The sequence below is a fragment of the Schistocerca gregaria genome, chromosome 8, assembly GCF_023897955.1.
Source record: "Schistocerca gregaria isolate iqSchGreg1 chromosome 8, iqSchGreg1.2, whole genome shotgun sequence".
Lineage (NCBI taxonomy): Eukaryota > Metazoa > Arthropoda > Insecta > Orthoptera > Acrididae > Schistocerca > Schistocerca gregaria.
In genome coordinates, this window is record NC_064927.1 from 279,650,595 (window position 1) to 279,669,947 (window position 19,353).

At 43.8% G+C, this 19,353-nt stretch overlaps 1 protein-coding gene across 1 annotated transcript in view; it reads left to right on the forward strand.

The window, feature by feature from the left end:
- Positions 1 to 19,353, forward strand: part of LOC126284244 (PDZ and LIM domain protein 3) — a 387,642-nt gene that overhangs the window by 17,078 nt on the left and 351,211 nt on the right. Inside the window, exon 2 of the mRNA XM_049983040.1 lies at positions 16,934 to 17,075. Coding sequence (XP_049838997.1) covers positions 16,965 to 17,075 — 111 coding nt within the window. The 5' untranslated portion in view covers positions 16,934 to 16,964. The remainder of the gene's footprint in view (positions 1 to 16,933; positions 17,076 to 19,353) is intronic.

The following is a 19,353-nucleotide window of genomic DNA, read 5'->3' on the forward strand; positions in this document are numbered from 1 at the left end:
ATGACTTATTGATACATATCCAACACGGATTCAGAAAATATCGTTCTTGTGCAACACAGCTAGCTCTTTATTCCCATGAAGTAATGAGTGCTGTCGACAAGGGATTTCAGATCGATTCCATATTACTAGATTTCCAGAAGGCTTTTGATACCGTTCTTCACAAGCGACTACTAATCGAATTGCGTGCATATGGAGTATCGTCTCAGTTGTGTGACTGGATTCGTGGTTTCCTCTCAGAGAGGTCAGAGTTCGTAGTGATAGATGGTAAATCATCGAGTAAAACAGAAGTGATTTCTGGCGCTCCGCAAGGTAGTGTCATAGGCCCTCTGCTGTTCCTAATTTACATAATTGATCCAAGTGATAATCTGAGCAACCCCCTTAGATTGTTTGCAGATGTCACTGTAATTTACCGTCTAGTAAAATCATCAGACAATCAGTTCCAATTACAAAATGATCTAGAGAGAATTTCTGTATGGTGCCAAAAGTGCGAGGTCATCCATATAGGTAGTAAAAGAAATCCGATAAATTTTGGGTATACGATAAATCGTACAAATCTAAGGGCTGTCAATTCGACTACTTGCCTAGGAGTTACAATTACGAGCAACTTAAATTGGAAAGACCACATACATAATATTGTGGGGAAGGCGAAACAAAGACTGCGCTTTGTTGGCAGAACACGTAGAAGGTGCGACAAACCCACTAAACAGACAGCCTACATTACACTTGTCCGTCCTCTGCTGGAATATTGCTGAGCGATGTGGGATCCTTACCAGGTAGAATTGATGGAGGACTTCGTAAAAGTGCAAAGAAGGGCAGCTCGTTTCGTGTTATCCCACAATAGGGGTGAGAGTGTCACTGATATGATATTCGAGTTGGGGTGGCAGTCACTGAAACGAAGGCGGTTTTCTTTGCGGTGAGATCTATTTACGAAATTTCAATCACCAACTTTCTCTTCCGAGTGCGAAAATATTTTGTTGACACCCACCTACGTAGGGAGAAATGATCATCATAATAAAATAAGAGAAATCAGAGCTCGAACGGAAAGATTTAGGTGTTCCTTTTTCCCACACGCCATTCGAGAGTGAATGGTAGCGACGTAGAATGAAAATGGTTCGATGAACCGTCTGTCAGGCACTTAAATGTGAATTGCAGAGTAACCTTGTAGATGTAGATGTGGATGGGAGCATGTAGCACGACATGCATTGCCGTCCTTGGTGGGAAGACACCAACCGTTTGTAATTTCCAACAGACCATCATGAACCGCGGTGACTTCAGTGTAATTCTTGTCTTTGAATAAAAGTGTCATTTCTCTTCGTCTCATTGGGGATTTCTTTCGGTTACCTTGTGAACTATACTACAGAAGTTCTTTCTATGTATGATTTAAGTTGCATACTTGACACTCATACATCATGCGAGAGTTACTTTCGTCCTAAGGTTTTGCACACCAGTGTGTTTGGACTTCAGGTTTGGAAGGCAAATGAATGTTGCTCGAAGCTTGCAAAGGTAAATAAATTAACAATTCGAAGTGCTTGTTGGGTTAGTAACGAAGCATTCCTGTTAAGCAACGGTTACTATTTGCCAGTGAACCTGTTGTTGGAGCATAGAAACATAACTGGTCTGTAGACGTTCCTGTACATCAGACGATTTTCTTGATAAGTGGGTATACAGATTTCGGACTCTGCGCAACGCAAATTTGTGCACCAAACATGGAAAGGCTTTTCCGCGAGTTTAGAAAGCTAGCGTCGATTGGTGCCGTAGGCATCGTTAAGAGCAGTAATTTATTTTGAGAAATTTGGGAAATTCGAACTTTATGCCTCTGTGGTACAAGATCGCAGCGTAATCCTAGTCAGACCCCTCGGACGGACATTACGGGCTGAGCATTCTACATCTTCATCTATATCCCACGTGCCACTTGACGCAGTGTGGTGGAGGGTATTTATGACACCAGTAACTGATCCCCCCTTCACCTTTTCATTCGAGAATGGTACGTGGGAACAATGATTGTCGGTAAGCACCCGTATTAGCTCCGATTTTTCTAATTTTCTAGTTGTGGTCATTTCGCGACACGTATGTCAGAGGAAATAATATGTTGTCCAACTCTTTCCGGCACATAGTCTCTCGAACTTTCAGTAGTAACCTCTCCATGATGCGCGTCGCCTCTCTTTAGCGTCTGTCACTGGAGTTCCTTGAGCGCCTCCGTAATGCCCTCGCTCCAGCTAAACGATCCCGCAACGAAAAGCACCGCTCTTCACTGGATTTTGGTAGGATGTATACCCATCCAAGTAAAGGCCAACGGACATAAAAGATTTATCTCTTATTTTAACTTCGGAAGAAGATAACTGATACGGCTCTACCATGTCAGCCATTGACTGTAGATGTATCCTATGATTAGTGCAATCGACATCGTACGGTACTGTTACCTCGGAGCTAGTTGCTGTGCATGTTTGTGAATCAACACCATCACTTGGAACTTTCGAGATAATATTAGTAGCCAAATGTTTTATCAACCAGCTGTCAAGTATAGTTATTTCAGCGCAGTGTCATCTAAGTTTTTAGATTGACACGATCTTTGGCAATTGCTAGCAAGGCAGATTTCCATGGTCGTCGCTGCTTGTAGTATATTATCTTCAAGATTACAAACAGAGTGCAATGACAAGTGGTCTGCCCAGACAGTAAATGTAATACCATTATTGAACTTAGTTCATTAGAGACATTCGCCGTAACCGTTCTACATAAAATGTTACATTGGGAGCTGCAAATGACGGTCAGAAGATCTGGGTGAACATCTGAACAACAATGTTTTTTTTACTTCGCGTTCGTTGGTGGTATGGATTTCCTGTCATATCATGTGAATAAGCTGAGAATATTCTCTAGACACCAACACGTCCAGACGGTTAGATTATTTTGGGAATACGTGGTGCTTGGTTGTGTCATTTCCCAATAACTTTGTAAAAAAAAGTAAATGGTACGCATTGTGGAAGTGTCTCTCCGCTGACACCGACCACAAATGTTTCGTATGATGTGATGATATTAATCAGGACAATCGAACTCATAGATTTTATACACTCCCTGACAGAAGCTCGTGAGAAAACACTAAACTCTACGCTCTGTAACAACAAGCGCTGCTCCCTCCTCGGCTACTGTGGCTCTACGATCAGAAAAACCAAAACAGGGCAGTTAATATTTCATAAATTTGCGCTCAGAGTTTTCAGAAGACGATTGTTCTGGAACCACAATACATACAGAAAACAGACACATATTAGTGGAAGAGCATCTCTTGAAGTTTTAACTCACATTACAGGTGCCCAGTATGGGCACCCTATATGACACGGCAAAAACGTGCCAAAGAGTAAAGGCGTGCAATTTACTGAAGTCACGCAAAAATAGCAGTTCGCTTTCAAAATGTGTTCACTGAGTTACCTACCTGCATGCCTGACAGTACGAACCGATGCTATGTCTACATGTTCTGACATTCCAGCTCCGTATTTGTGCACTCTGCAACATCACCACGTCTCGAATCCAAATCGGAAATTGGAGAGATGATTTAATCAGTGATACGCTGAGGTGATACAATTCACAGGATACCTCCTAATATCGTGTCGGCCCTCCTTTTGACCGGCCTAGTACAGGCACTCTACGTGGTACGGAGTCGGCAAGTCGTAGAAAGGTCCCACTCATAAATATTGAGTAATGCTGCCTCTATAGGCGTCCATAATTACGCAAGTGTTACTGGTACAGGATTTTCTGCACGAACTGACCTCTCGACTATTCGATGCGAATGTTCGATGGGATTCATGTCGGGCGATCTCAGTGACAAAAACATTCGCTCGAATTCTTCAGAGTGTCCATGAAGCCAATCGCGAACAAATGTGTCCCGGTGACATGACATCGTTGGTTGGGTCCATGAACGGCTGAAAACGGTCTCCAGGTATCAGGACATAACCAGTTTACAGCCAATCATCGATTCATTTGGACTACAGAACCCACAAATGGTTTAAATGCCTCTGAGCACTATGCGACTTAACTTCTGAGGTCATCAGTCGCTTAGAACTTAGAACTAATTAAACCTAACTAACCTAAAGACATCACACACATTCATGCCCGAGGCAGGATTCAAACCTGCGACCGTAGCTGTCGCTCGGCTCCAGACTGTAGCGCCTAGAACCGCACGGCCACTCCGGCCGACTACAGAACCCAGTCTACTCCATGTAAACACAGCCCACTCAACTTTGGAGCCATCAAACACTTGTTGACAACTTGCGTCCACGATTTCATAGGGTCTGTGCCACTCTCCAAACCTACCTCCAGGTCTTACGAAATGAAATCGGGACTCATCTGACGAGGCTACAGTTTTCTACTTGTCTAGGGTCCAAGTGATATGGTCACTAGCCCAGGAGATGCGCTGCACGCGATGTCATGCTGTTAGCAAAGGCACTCGCGTTGGTAGTCTGCTGCCATAGTCCATTAACACCAAATTTCGCCGCACTGCCCTAACGGATACGTTCCAGTACGTCCCACATTGAATTCTGCGGTTATTTCAAGCAAACGCTGTTGCTCTCGGTCGTTAAGTGAAGTCCGTAGGCCACTGCGTTATCTGTGGTGAGAGGCAATGCCTGAAATTTTGTATTCTCGGCACACACTTGACACTGTGGATCTCGGAATATAGCTCCAACTATCATTTCCACGTTCACAGTCTATTAATTCCCGTTGTGCTGCCATAATAACATCGGAAACCTTTTCATATGAATCAACAGAGTACACATGACAGCTTCGCCAATACACCTTTTGTGCGCGATACACTGCTATTTGTATATGTGCATGTCGCTATCCAATGTCTTTTGTCACCTCAATGTGTATGTCTATTTTCTGTATGTCTTGTACACTACTGGCCATTAAAATTGCTACACTACGAAGAGGGGGTACTACAGACGCGAAATTTAACCGACAGGAAGAAGATGCTGTGATATGGAAATAATTAGCTTTTTTGAGCATTCACACAAGGTTGGCGCCGGTGGCGACACCTACAACGTGCTGACATGAGGAAAGTATCCATCCGATTTCTCATACACAAACAGCAGTTGACCGGAGTTGCCTGGTGAAACGTTGTTGGGATTCCTCGTGTAGGGAGGAGAAGTGAGTACCAACACGTTTCCGACTTTGATATAGGTCGGATTGTAGCCTATCGCGATTGCGGTTTGTTGTATCACGACATTGCTGCTCACGTTGGTCGAGATCCAATGACTGTTAGCAGAATATGGAATCGGTGGGTTCAGGAGGGTAATACGGAACGCCGTGCTGGATTCCAACGGCCTCGTATCACTAGCAGTCGAGATGACGGGTATCTCATCCCTGTGTCTGTAAAGGATCGTGCAGCTACGTCTCGATCCCTGAGTCAACAGATGGGGACGTTTGCAAGACAACCACCATCTGCACGAACACCTGACGACGTTTGCAGCAGCATGGACTATCAGCTCGGAGACGAACCTGGGTGCGCGAATGGCTAAACGTCATTTTTTCGGATGAATCCAGGGCCTGTTTACAGCATCATGATGGTCGCATCCGTGTTTGGCGACATCGCGGTGAACGCACATTGGGAAGCGTATATTCGCCATCGCCATACTGGCGTATCACCCGGCGTGATGGTATGGGGTGCCATTGGTTACACGTCTCGGTCACCTCTTGTTCGCATTGACCGCACTTTGAACAGTGGACGTTACATTTCAGATATGTTACGAACCGTGGCTCTAACCTTCATTCGATCCCTGCGAAACCCTACATTTCAGCGGGATAATGCACGACCGCATGTTGTAGGTCCTGTACGGGCCTTTCTGGATACAGAAAACGTTCGACTGCTGCCCTGGCCAGCACATTCTCCAAATCTCTCAGCAATTGAAAACGTCTGGTCAATGGTGGCCTAGCAACTGGCTCGATGAACTGTGGTATCGTGTTGAAGCTGCATGGGCAGCTGTATTTGTACACGCCATCCAAGCTCTATTGGACTCAATGCCCAGGCGTATCAAGACCGTTATTACGCCCAGAGGTGGTTGTTCTGGATACTGATTTCTCAGGGTCTATGCACCAAAACTGCGTGAAAATGTAATCACATGTCAGTTCTAGTATAATACTTTGTCCATTGAATACCCGTTTATCATCTGCATTTCTTGTTGGTGTAGCAATTTTAGTGGCCAGTGGTGTAGTTTTTGCACAGTCGTCTTCAGAACTCCACAGGTACTTGCGAATAACTCCGTGTTATTGCCGTTTTCATTACTTTAGTAATACGTATACACCAATAACTACCTCAGACAGGAAACCACTCGCATTAGCTCAGTAATGAAATCACTCCTACGCTTCGGGCTAAAGTCAAGGATTTGATACGCAAAAGGTCTTTTTCGAATATTGTTCACCCTTATCAGTACAGCGCAATATTACTTCCTCTTACGGTTTATCGATGCAGTTAACTATTGCACAATACTTCGTCATTAGATTACAAAACTCTTACCACAATAGAGAAAATGTTTATTCAATAGACCGCAGTTAGACAGCACCACCCCTCAGCTGACCAAGAAGTGGGTCTCAGTACCGCGGAGTCACGGGTCATCTACAACCTAAGGGAGATTCGGCGTCGGAGATGGGGTTGGCTGGCGTGTTGCGTAGCCCAGTGGCCCAGTGGCGCCCTCGGCCGAGGCTGCCGCTGCCCGCTGCAGCTTCAGCGGCTGGGTCTTGTGCTAAAACTGCGGCTCCGCTCGCAGCGCGCCTTGGCCGCGGTGCGCGTGTAAATTTAAACCGCGCAAGGTTAAAGCACCGCCGCGCACTTCGAGATAGCCTTCACAAGGAAGTCTCTTGGAACGAATTTTGATAATGATTTCACGTACATTGTCATCTCGACTTTTGTAGTCCTGTCTTCCTCAGTTGCGTGTAATATCATGGTATACTGATAATTTTTTATTGTGGACTGTCTGACAGCAACTGAATAAAAACCATTTTAGTGCCAAACGCGTTTCGCCTTTATTTTCTGCAAGGCATGGTCAGGGGCCTGGAATATGTACATTTGTTAGCTATTTTATTTACATTTTTGTCACTGTACCTAAAGGTTATAAACAGTTCTGGTGGTTGGTATTTCCTATTAAGTAGTAATGTTTTGAACTGCACTTTCAGATTGCGTGGACAATTTCTTACATATTACGCTCCTGTTGCATTTTTGGTGTTGTTCTTCTTCTTATGAAAGCCAGTTTCCGGTTTTTTCCCTACATTCCACAGCACTATGAACTGAACACTTGTTTCAATGCAATGTTTTGGTTTCTGTTGCCGACTGTCAAAACATTACTATTTAATAGGAAATACCAACCACTAGAACTGTTAATATCCTTTAGGCAGAGTGACAAAAATGTAAATTAAATACCTAACATATGTACATATTCCAGGCCACTGATGATGCCTCGCAGAAAATAAAGGCGAAACGCATATGGCACTAAAATAGTGTTTTATTCAATTGCTGTCAGACGGTCCATAAGTAAAAATTATCAATATAACGTCACATACATGTTTTTGCACTTAATATTCTATTCGCTAGTAGACGTTTGGACAATTGTAACTCGGCGGTAATGTAATTTCGTACACGCCTGCCACAGCTCACGAATTACCAGTGCCTTAATGTCATTTTAGAGTAAATGTAAACCTTTATTGGCATCCAGAACCTGACACTGCTCTGATTGTGTGACCGACGCAAAGTAGATCGAAGTACGAGGGCAGCCCCAAAAGTAATGACTCCTATTTTTTAGAAGTACATAGACCTGTTCATTTTTACAATGGTTTACATCAGTTTACAGCTCGAACATTTAGCTATTTTTCGACATAATCATCATCTCTGTAGATGCATTTTTGTAGACGCTGTGACACTTTTTAGCGCCCATGTGATACCAGCTCGCCGCCATGCTGTTCAGAAAGTTATGAACCTCTTCTTTCACCTCGACGTCGGAGCTGAAACGCTTTCCGGCCAAATGTTCTTTTAACCTAGGGAACAGGTGATACTCACTGAGCACCAAGTCAGGACTATAGGGTGGGTGGGTGATCATGTTCCACTGAAACTGTTGCGATGTGTGGGCGAGCGTTGTCATGGAATGTGTACACCCTTGCTCAACATTCCTCTTCTCCGGTTCTGAATTGCCCGTTTGAGTTTTTTCAGAGTCTCACAGTACACGTCAGCGTTAATTGTGGTCCCAGCAATTCAGCTCCGACGGCGAGGTGAAAGAAGAGGTTCATAACTTTCTGAAAAGCATTGCGGCGAGCTGGTATGATATGGGCGAACAAAAACTGCCACAGTGCCTACAAAAATGCATGGACAGAAATCGTGATTATGTCGAAAAATAGCCAAATATTCAAGCTGTAAACTGATGTAAACTTTTGTAAAAATAAACAGGTCTCTGTACTTATAAAAAAACAGGAGACCTTACTTTTGGGATTACCCTCGTACATGTTCTGTGGGTCACTTCATAACTGCGTGGGCACAGCAGGTCACAGTTAGGAAGATGGCAAGGGCCTCTGAAAGAAGTTTGGTGGTCAGACCATTTTCCAGGTTGATTACTATCTTTCCTCCTTCGTTTTTGGCAGAGCAGACCTTGAAAGGCCTCTCTGCTTCTCTCACACGAGTTTACTTATTTTGCAGAATTCTTCGTGAAAAATTGTTTTAGGTTATTTACATCCGCTTTTGTCATCGCCCACTCTTCTAACGTGTATGTAACCATTGCTCGTAGAACGTAAAGTGCATTCTTAACTTCGTTATTCTTGAACCATAGAGTAATCAAACTGGGCTCATTTCCTGCGTGTATACTTTCTCTAATACATTGTCACATGACATTACTGTCTTCGTTTTCAGTACACAAACTGGTTTGATGCAGCTCTCAGCATCAGCTCCATCCTGATCAAGCCTCTTCATCTCTGCATAGCTACTGCAACCTACATCCACTTCAACTTACTTACTGTACTCAGGACTCTATTTTTACTCCACATGACAACAACAAAAAATTCCCGCCATTACCAAATTCACGATTCTTTGATGTCTCAAGATGTGTCTATCAACCGAACCCTTCTTTTAGTCAAATTATGGAAAATTTATTTTTTCTTCGGTTACATTCAGTATCTCCGCACTAGTTAACAAATTGTTTAAAATAAAATAAAATGATTCATTATAACAATATTCTATTAAAAAAACAAATGTCAGTGGTGTAACTGATGCTAAGACCGTGATGATGGTGCATTCGGTAATTCTGTTTCATATTTACGCTCTTCAAACTCGTAAACTCATCTTCAGCTCCAGCAGCTACTGGAAGAATGGAAGCACTGACGGAGGGATGAAAATGGACAAGGAAGTGGGATGTATAAATTGAGACCAGAGAAGGAAGGTGTGTGGCTTGGTGAGGAGGTTGGGAAAGGTTTTGTAGATTTGATCTGACGAGAGGATATGTGGACTGGAGCTGTAGTTATTAGGATGGGTAGATGTCAGGGTGGATTTTTGGGCCTGAAAGAGGCTGCTTCTTGAAGTTGCTTTGGGATAGGATATAAAGGATGTGTAGGTTATGGTAGGCTACTTCCGTAGCCTGTGACATTTCCCTTTATATCGTCTAGAAACAGCGTCATCATCATGATACTTTCTCACTGACAGTTTGTAAGCCTTGGGTGGGAGGGGGGGGGGGGGGGGGGTTGCTGGGTTGCTGTCCACAGGAATTTGTATAGGACTTCTCATCCCACAAAAACAAAACGCAGAAACAAGCAGCGTTCGTGCGTGGCGGATCGTATGGTGCGTCATTCAGGTCGGATAACGGAAAAGGTAACTGTTGAAGACTATGAAACAAATGTAGATGACTACGTTTGCTCAATGATGCAGCAGGGACTTGCGTTTCTCAAAAGAACCCGGTTACTTACACGACTCTGAAGACGAGTTTGAAGAGCGTAAGGATGAAACAGAATTACCTCTGGATTTGAACAGAGTGTGCCCGTAAATTATCTTTATAAACTTACACTTAAATAATTTTTGAACTGTACTAGATAGCAACAGCTGGTTTTCATCTTGTGAGAAGATGCTCCATGTTTTGGTTCCTCATTGATACATTTCAGCGTGTGGCCTCATAGTGGCACGGACAATGTACAGTCGATATTCAGTTTGCCTCCATTTACAGTCCAGAAATTCCACGACGATGTTTTCAAATGCATTTCGATTACATGTCTTCAAGTCCTATAGGTGTGTAAGCTTGGTTCGGTACAACTGATGCTCCACGATTTCCCTAAATCGCTCCAGGCTAATGCCTTTGACAGGGCATGACCGGTTTCCTTCGCTATCCTTTGATACAATCCGAGATTGTGTTCCGTCTCTAATGACCTCGATGTCGACGGGACGTTAAACCCAATCTTCCTTCAAAATGGCTCTGAGCACTATGCGACTTAACGTCTGAGGTCATCAGTCGCCTAGAACTTAGAACTAATTAAACCTAACTAAGGACATGTCACACATCCATGCCCGAGGCAGAATTCGAACCTGCGACTGTAGCGGTCGTCCGGTTCCAGACTGCAGCGCCTAGAACCGCACGGCCACTCCGGCCGGCAATCTTCCTTCTTTAGGAGGAAGTTTACTTGTGCGAGGTCTGGAGCCTGTGGCAACCACCGTAGGGGGCCGTCTCGTCCAGATACTGACGGGAGTTTAGTAATCAGTGATGCGGTGTTCCCTCCTGCTGGAATATGACGTCAGGTTGCAGTTGTTCCAGTTGTGGCACAGCAACTCTGATCACCCGTTGAGGTAAGCATCACTGTTGACTGTAGATTGCCGAAAAAACAATGGACCAGTGGTGCAGCTGTGCGTCAGTGCATAGCTCCGCACCACGCAGTTACCTTGGGACTATCTCTTCCCACTTCGCGTCTGACATGAGATGACACACATTCCCATACGTGAACGTTAAGATAATCCAATCTGGCGGATGCATGAAAAGTTGACTCTGCTGAGAAACAAATCTTTTCCAAAAAGTCATTCTCTGGGTCAGTCTTGACTGTGTTGTTGTTGTTGTCTTCAGTCCTGAGACTGGTTTGATGCAGCTCTCCATGCTACTCTATCCTGTGCAAGCTGCTTCATCTCCCAGTACCTACTGCAACCTACATCCTTCTGAATCTGCTTAGTGTACTCATCTCTCGGTCTCCCTCTACGATTTTTACCCTCCACGCTGCCCTCCAATGCTAAATTTGTGATCCCTTGATGCCTCAGAACATGTCCTACCAACCGATCCCTTCTTCTAGTCAAGCTGTGCCACAAACTTCTCTTCTCCCCAATCCTATTCAATACCTCCTCATTAGTTACGTGATCTATCCACCTTATCTTCAGTCTTGACTAGCAAACTAAAAACTGCTGACGCCTAGGTTTTTACAATGGCTTTAATGCCCTAAGCACCTGCACCTTGTAGGCTTAATTACAATGCTTTTGTCGGATTGCTTGTAAAAAAATGCCGTGTCTTGTCCACACTGGCGTCTGAAGCAGCTGAGCGACTCACCCCACATTTATTTAGAACACTGCCTGTTTCCATAAAGGGGGTGTACCAAACCCGAATAGTTGGTCGAGTCAGTGTTTCCCTTCCTTACTCCGTACTCTGTCGGAAAGTTTCATTGCACCTAGGTGTCTGAGTTTGTCTCTATAAACCTGCGGAAGCCACATCTTTCGTCAACTTTGCTTCATATAGAAAGTAAACAATACTGTTTTAAACGCTACAAACCACAGCGCACACAGGGTTTTCTTCCTGGACAGCCCGTGTATGTCCGACTCCGAACAGTGACGCGGGACTCAACGGAGACGAAGCGCGCAGGCCTGTGCCGGCGGCGGTATCTACGGTGTCGCAAGACACCAGACTAGGACCTCTGCCAGCGCCTGGTCGGGCCCTCTGTTTACTACAGCGCTTGCGCAACACTCGGGGTTTTCCCACTGGTGCAATGTCTCCTTTGCGAGTACGCACAAGTCTGTACTGTTAACCTTACACCGACAGTGCGATACGCCGTGCGATGCATGCCGCGTAATAGTGCCGGCCGATGTACACGCGATCCAACAGGTTGTTTGTTTATGTACATGAAGTGACGTCATATCCTGAGCTCGAAGGTAACGAGGTATCTCTAGCAGAATGGTCTCCATTACAACAAGCATGGATTCCGAAAACGAATGTTATGGGAAACAACAAAATCAATCCAGAATGAGATTTTCACTCTGCAGCGGAGTGTGCGCTGATATGAAACTTCCTGGCAGATTAAAACTGTGTGCCCGACCGAGACTCGAACTCGGGACCTGTTGCCTTTCGCGGGCAAGTGCTCTACCATCTGAGCTACCGAAGCACGACTCACGCCCGGTACTCACAGCTTTACTTCTGCCAGTATCCGTCTCCTACCTCCCAAACTTTACAGAAGCTCTCCTGCGAACCTTGCAGAACTAGCACTCCTGAAAGAAAGGATATTGCGGAGACATGGCTTAGCCACAGCCTGGGGGATGTTTCCAGAATGAGATTTTCACTCTGCAGCGGAGTGTGCGCTGATATGAAACTTCCTGGCAGATTAAAACTGTGTGCCCGACCGAGACTCGAACTCGGGACCGGGTCCCGAGTTCGAGTCTCGGTCGGGCACACAGTTTTAATCTGCCAGGAAGTAACAAAATCAATATTTTGAAAGCACTTAAGTATATGCAGTATGATTGAAATCTTACAGGCGTTGGATTCCGTATAACACCTACGCTTATTATGTGAAGTACGAGCAGAAGGGGTATCAAGCGCAATTTGTGACTGGTTTGAGGGATTGAGGAACGCAGCACGGAGAGTCATCGACAGACGTAGAAGCTGCTTCAGACATGGCCCAGGGAAGAATGTTAGGACCACTGTTATTCATGAAGTATGTTAACCACCTAACGGAAAATATGAATAATAACCTCAAAACTTTTACCGTTAATGATAATGAACTGCTGTCTGAAAAAAAAGCTGCATTAATACCCAGTCGTATCTTGACAAAATTTCAAAGTGGTGGAAAAACTCGCAACTTCCTTTAATTGATCAGTAATGTGAAATTGTGTACTTCACCAAACGCAGAACCATAATATTCGAGGAGTGCAGTGTCAATCAGGCACAATATTGGACTCATACAATTACCTGGTGTAATTTGTAAAGAACGAAATCGCACGATCACATGGGCTTAATCGTAGGTGAAGCAGGTGGTAGAATTCGGTTAATTTGTCGAATACTGGGAAAATGCAATTAGCCTACAAAGAAAATTTCTTACAAAACTCTCCTGCGACCAGCTCTACAATATTACTTAAGTGTGTGGGACCCACACTACATCCATGTAACAGGCTATAGTGGAAGTATACAAAGAAGAGCAGCACGAACGGTCACACGTTTGTTTGACCCATGGGAGAGCGTCACAGAGACACTAAAACATTGAACTGGCTGGCGCTGCAAGGTGCTAACTGTTCCTTGAAAGTCTATACACTTTTAAGTACAAGTTTTAAGTGAGGAATCTTCGGATGTACAACAAGTCACTACATATGGCTCTTGTAGGTATCCCAAATATAAAATTTTCTTTAAATTGAACTGTTTTATGCAGCACTACATGCAGTTTCCTTTTCCAACCATGTCTGAGAAAAGTACGGAGGAGGACGTTGCACTTGTACACTTTTGCAGCTACATTTATTTCGGGAAATTTTTTCGCGCTTTCCTTCAGTCCGTCAATTTACTTTGTGCCTGGGGACTTCTATTGGTGAAAGATTTTTTCTTACCACGGTCTCAGTGCTTGCTGTTCACAGATGTAGTCCGAATTTGTATGACCATCTCAGACTTATTATTCATTGCGAGAACTGTAATAAACACAGGTCGTCTCTCACGCCACTGCGGTAATTTACTATTCTCACTACAATAGGTTTTTATCCAGACTTACTGTTTATTGCACCAATTCTCCGGCTGGACGATTATAAGAATTCATTTCAGCAACATCAGAGACAAGGAGCCGTCTGATTTCGGATGTGATCATGGACAAGAGAGGGTAGCAAGATTGTGGTTTCGGTATTGAACAGTAATGTGTAGTAAATTTATGGCTCGCGCTGGATAGTGTCTGTACCTCGCTTATTTCGAAATGGTAGACGGATTGAATTATGACGAATACCTCACATGATCATTGTTATTACTACGGCGTGTTGAGAAGTAATCGATCTGAATGTCCTATGTGAAAACTGTTAATCATTTTTAAATACAACAAATAATATTAACGTTCTACATGTTTATTCTTCATGTCTACATATTTGCTTCTAGACATAGTCAACTTGGCGACGAACACATTTCTTCCAACGCGAAATCATTTGTTGATAGCGTTACTGTAGAACGTTTGACTTTGACGGAGTTTCAATCTCACCTCGGCTTACACTGCTTCGTCACTATCAAAGTGAAGTCCTCGAATGTGTTCTTTAAGTTTTGGAAACAGATGAAAGACGGGTGAAGCCAAATCGGGACTGTATGGTGGACGGTTGCTGACAGTGAACTCAAGGCGTCGGATTGTTGCAAATATTGTAGCGCTCGTGTTCGGTGTGGGATTGTCATGATGAACGGGGGGGTGTTCCGGTGTAGATGGATGCTTAGAATTCGCAAGTCGATTATATGACTCTGTTTCTCACGCACCGGCATGATTACGTTACAAACCGCCATGTTAGGTGCTACAATTCGGAGCCCATTTAGTGGCAGAGGGCTACAAACACGAAGACTTGAAGAATAAAAATATAGAATGTTAATAACGTTTGTTTAAGAGTTTTCACATTAAAAATTCTTTGCCATTTCTTTTCAGCACGCCCTCGTACTTTTATTTATTATTTGCAGATTCTGTACAACGGTATGAGATAGATCATGCTGTAAAGGTATATAAAAACTGGCGCAAAAATAATTGCCTTCAAAATATAATACGGGTTCTTAACTAACAATAAAACTATGAGTAATTGATATCCCGATGGTATGACATACCTAATTACTCGTAATCCGAAAATTTTGTATTATTCACTACTGCATTTTGTAAATTCACGTTTCCCTTGGCATTAGACATGTAGTGTCTTAGTGGAAAATATTTTTTTTCGATTATTTGGTTAATGTCTTTGGAAGGAGAAATTATTTTTGTTATGAACACAAAATGTTTTTGCAAGTGGTGAACGTTATAAATGTTTAAAGGTTGTACACTTTTTAAGATCAGAAACTTTAATACTTCGTCTATAAAGGTGAAAGTAATTACGTGTATTCTTGTTAGTACACATTTGCATTACACGTGGGCCACAGAAATAACATCCATCCCCTTCTGTACTCAGTATTTTATATATTTAAAATAACTGGAGCTTAAGTCTTTAATAGTATTACAGTACAACTGAAAATAATTTAATCTGTGCATGCAAAAAAAAAAAGCGTCTGTATCCACGTGCACATGAAGTATGAATTAGACACGACAAAAACACAGTTTCATATTGCAAAATATCCTCCATAAGTCGGTAATGTTGTTAAGGTCACTTATCTATACGTATAAAATATGTTTAAAAATCCTAAAGCACTGTTATGTGCAGTCGTTATCTTGTAGCTATGATTCGTCGACTCAATATCACTTTCCTATTTTACGTGATAAATGAGAAAGAAATCTTTTATGGATGCGCGGCTGTTGTCCAGTTTATAAAGAGGCTACCGAACTTTTCATTATTCCCTGTCACGTCGTGATACCTCAAACTAAGAGGGTTGCAACTTTAATAGTGGAAACTATTTATTTACAGGTCGTACAAAATAAATACGTGTTTCAAAGTAGTCACCAGCATTGTGTATAACACTCTGTCAGTGATGTAGAAGTCGTAGGACACTCTTAGCAGCACCAGTTGTGTTGACAGTTTGAGCGACGTGGTCTATTGCCCGACGAATGTGTAGAGTACTGAAGCGAATGCCGTGAAGTGTTTCCTTCAGTTTAGAAATCGAATTCAACTTACGAGGGTTTAAGTCATGGAGTGCAGTAGTTGGTATCGCATTTAGCAGCCCCATCAGTCAAAAAACATCAGTAACAGCTTGCACTCTACGTGCTTGAGCATTGTCCTGCAGAATGATGGTCAGGTTCTGCAGAAAGTGTCATCATTTTTGTCTCTAAGCTGGTCGTAGGTAGTGTTCCAGTAATGAACAGCATAGAGACAGAAGTGGTGATACTTTCTGCAGGACCTGACCATCATTGTGATGGATAATGCTCAAGCACGTACAGTGCAAGCTGTTACTGATTTGTTTGACTGACGGGGCTGCTTAAGTGCTACACCACCTACTGCACTCCCCTGACTTAGGCCCTCGTAAGTTTAATTCGATTTCCAAACGGAAGGAAACACTTCACGGCATTCGCTTCATAACTGCCACAAATTCGTCGGGCAATAGGTCGCGCCGCTCGAACTGTCAACACAACTGGCCCTGCTGAGAGTATCCTACGACTTCCACATCGCTGGCAACGTGTTATACACAATGCTGGTGACTACTTTGAAGGTCAGTAAAACTTTGAAACACGCATCTATTTTGTACGAGCTGTAAATAAATAGTTGCCACTATTAAAGTTCCAACTGTCGTATATCCGTCACGAGATCGAGTAGAAGTGCTAATAGGGCAGAGAGAACCTTGACAGACATCAAATAAGCGTTTTTCTACAGTTCTGTGCAGAGCTGCGAAGCCAAGTTTTAGCTGTCATTTCCATTAGAACTGTGCTTTCGCAACTTTCTACAGTAAACAAGTGCTTTTATTTGGGAATCTTATGAGACTTTCATATCGTTTAATTAGGGTAGAAGTTGTTGCCCTTGCCCGGAGTGCACCGCGAGAGTGAGTGTGCTTTGTGTGCGTGCGCGCGTGCGCCCCACGCTGCAGTGTACGTGAGAGGGTGTGTGACGCGGCAGGCAGCAGAGCAGAGAGGAGCAGCCGGCTGTGATGGGGCGGCACACGGTGAGCGTGACGCTGCGCCGCGACGGCCCTCGCACGCCCTGGGGCATCCGGCTCGTCGGCGGCGCCGACCTCAGCGCGCCGCTGCTCATCACCAGGGTGAGTGTCCGGCTCTCTGCGCTGTTGAGTATTTACTGGGTCCACAGCAGCAAGCACAACTGCGATACTACGCTACTGAGCGAAATACGGAAATTCGTGCTAAGGTATGGGACCAAACTGGACCCGCCAGGTTAGCCAAGCGCGCTAACGCGCTGCTTCCTTGACTCGGCGCCGGATCGAATCCGCCTGCCGGATTAACGACGAGGGCCGGTGTGCCGGCCAGCCTGGTTTCTAGGCGGTTTTCCACATCCCTCTAGGTGAATACCGGGCTGTTCCCCACGTCCAGCCTCAGTAACACGGCTCGCAGATATGTGGACACTTTCGCACAATTCGCTGGATTACACTAGTCGCAGACAGCTTGGGTACACGAATTCCTTCCCGGGGTGTACGGGATGGCGGCAGGAAGGGCATCCGGCCATCCCTTCAACTAACATTGCCACATCCGATTAACCATGCAGACCCTGCGTATCCGCGGGAAAACCGGCACAAGCAAAAGAAAGAAAGAAAAGGAAAATATGGATCCAAACTGCTGAGCTTATAGGTCCCTAAGTCTACACACTACTTAATTTAACTTAGGCTATGGACAACACACCAATGCTCGAAGGAGGACTCGAGCATCCGACGGGGAAAGCCACACGGGCTGTCACAAGGCGCCTAGACCGCGCGGCTACCTCGACTGATTAAAACCCCAACACTATGAACGCGAGGCCTCTAATCAACCTTGCTCCATTTAGTCCTCGCCTAAGATACACTGCGTAACTGGCGAGGAGGACACTGCAGGTGTAATTACCCGATTTCCCTTTTCTGACAAAGCGACAGTCAAAGTTTTCGATGTACTTTAAATGCCTTTCTACAAGCGATAAGCTTTTCCCAACTACTGGCACAGAAGCTAGCGTCGCAGCCTTTCATTTTTGCACCCGTCTTTCAAACCTGATTATTGTTTTTATTGGTTTTACTTTTCATTTATCTTCCCATGCCTCTAGAAGGACACTGCACGAATTATTTGTAACAAGTTACGGGATACGACGGCGTTATACTAACTGCAAAATAACAGCTGGATTTCACAAGTGTCACTCATTTATTATATAATAATAAGGTTATGGTACTTTCAGGGGTTACAATCTTTTTAAATTCTCATATTCTTGTATTTAACTTTTATGTTGGTTCTTAATGCTTATCTTTTATTTTTATGTTTTTTCTTCAGAAAGATTTGATCCATTTTCTTGAATGATACTGATCGTAGACACGTACAAACCATAGAAATTCCGGGCAATAGGAGCATCGTGCGAAGGCATGTTTTCCACAGAATCTCACTCGGCAAAGAAACGTCATTAACGTCGCTGAAGATTAAACGATGTCAATAATTTCGCGACGAGCCGCACATAACCTATCACTTTTCTGAAAACTGTCGTTTGCAATTGATTATTAATCCAACAGGAATATCATCGAAAACAATTTCAAATAATTTTTCCGTTCATTTATTGTCTTTTTCTCTTTTTAATTCATTTCATACAATCATTAGACGAATAAGGATGACATTATTTGTATGCACTGGAAAACTTTCGCGTAGGAATCTTCTATGGACATGGACAGATAAAACAGACAAATAAAAAATGAATATATTGTGGTTTGGAACACGGGACGCAAAGGGACGAAGCCGCGACGATAGCCGCCGTGCCACTGCTTCGGTTGAACTAATTGCTGGCTAAAAGGCACATAAAGCACCTGTAAAACTTTGACGGTCGTTTTCTCACAAACGGTCGAGTATTAACGGACACGTCGAGACAGGTTTTAGATTATTTTGAACCATCTCCCACTAGGCGAAGTTTCTGGGAAATCTGGTTATGGCACTTTCGAGTGTTTTCCTCGTGAGTTAGTAGTGAGCCATGGTGTGCATTGGGCCTTCGTAAAAGCTATAACCCGCCTCGAAGACGAAGGGGACAAAACATTGGGCTTCAACAAGAAATTCATCCGACCATGGCATAATAGCCCGGATTGTCACAATTCCGGCAGTGAGAGTTTACATTTTACAATTCGTATTACTGTCGTTGATGCTGAGGGAATTTGATTAGAAAATGACACTTAAAGTAGTAAATGAGTTTTGCTATTTGGGGAGCAAAATAACTGATAATGGTCGAAGTAGAGAGGATATAAAATGTAGACTGCCAACGGTAAAGAAAGCGTTTCTGAAGAAGAGAAATTTGTTAAAATTGAGTATAGATTTAAGTGTCAGGAAATCGTTTCTGAAAGTATTTGTATGGAGTGTAGCCATGTATGG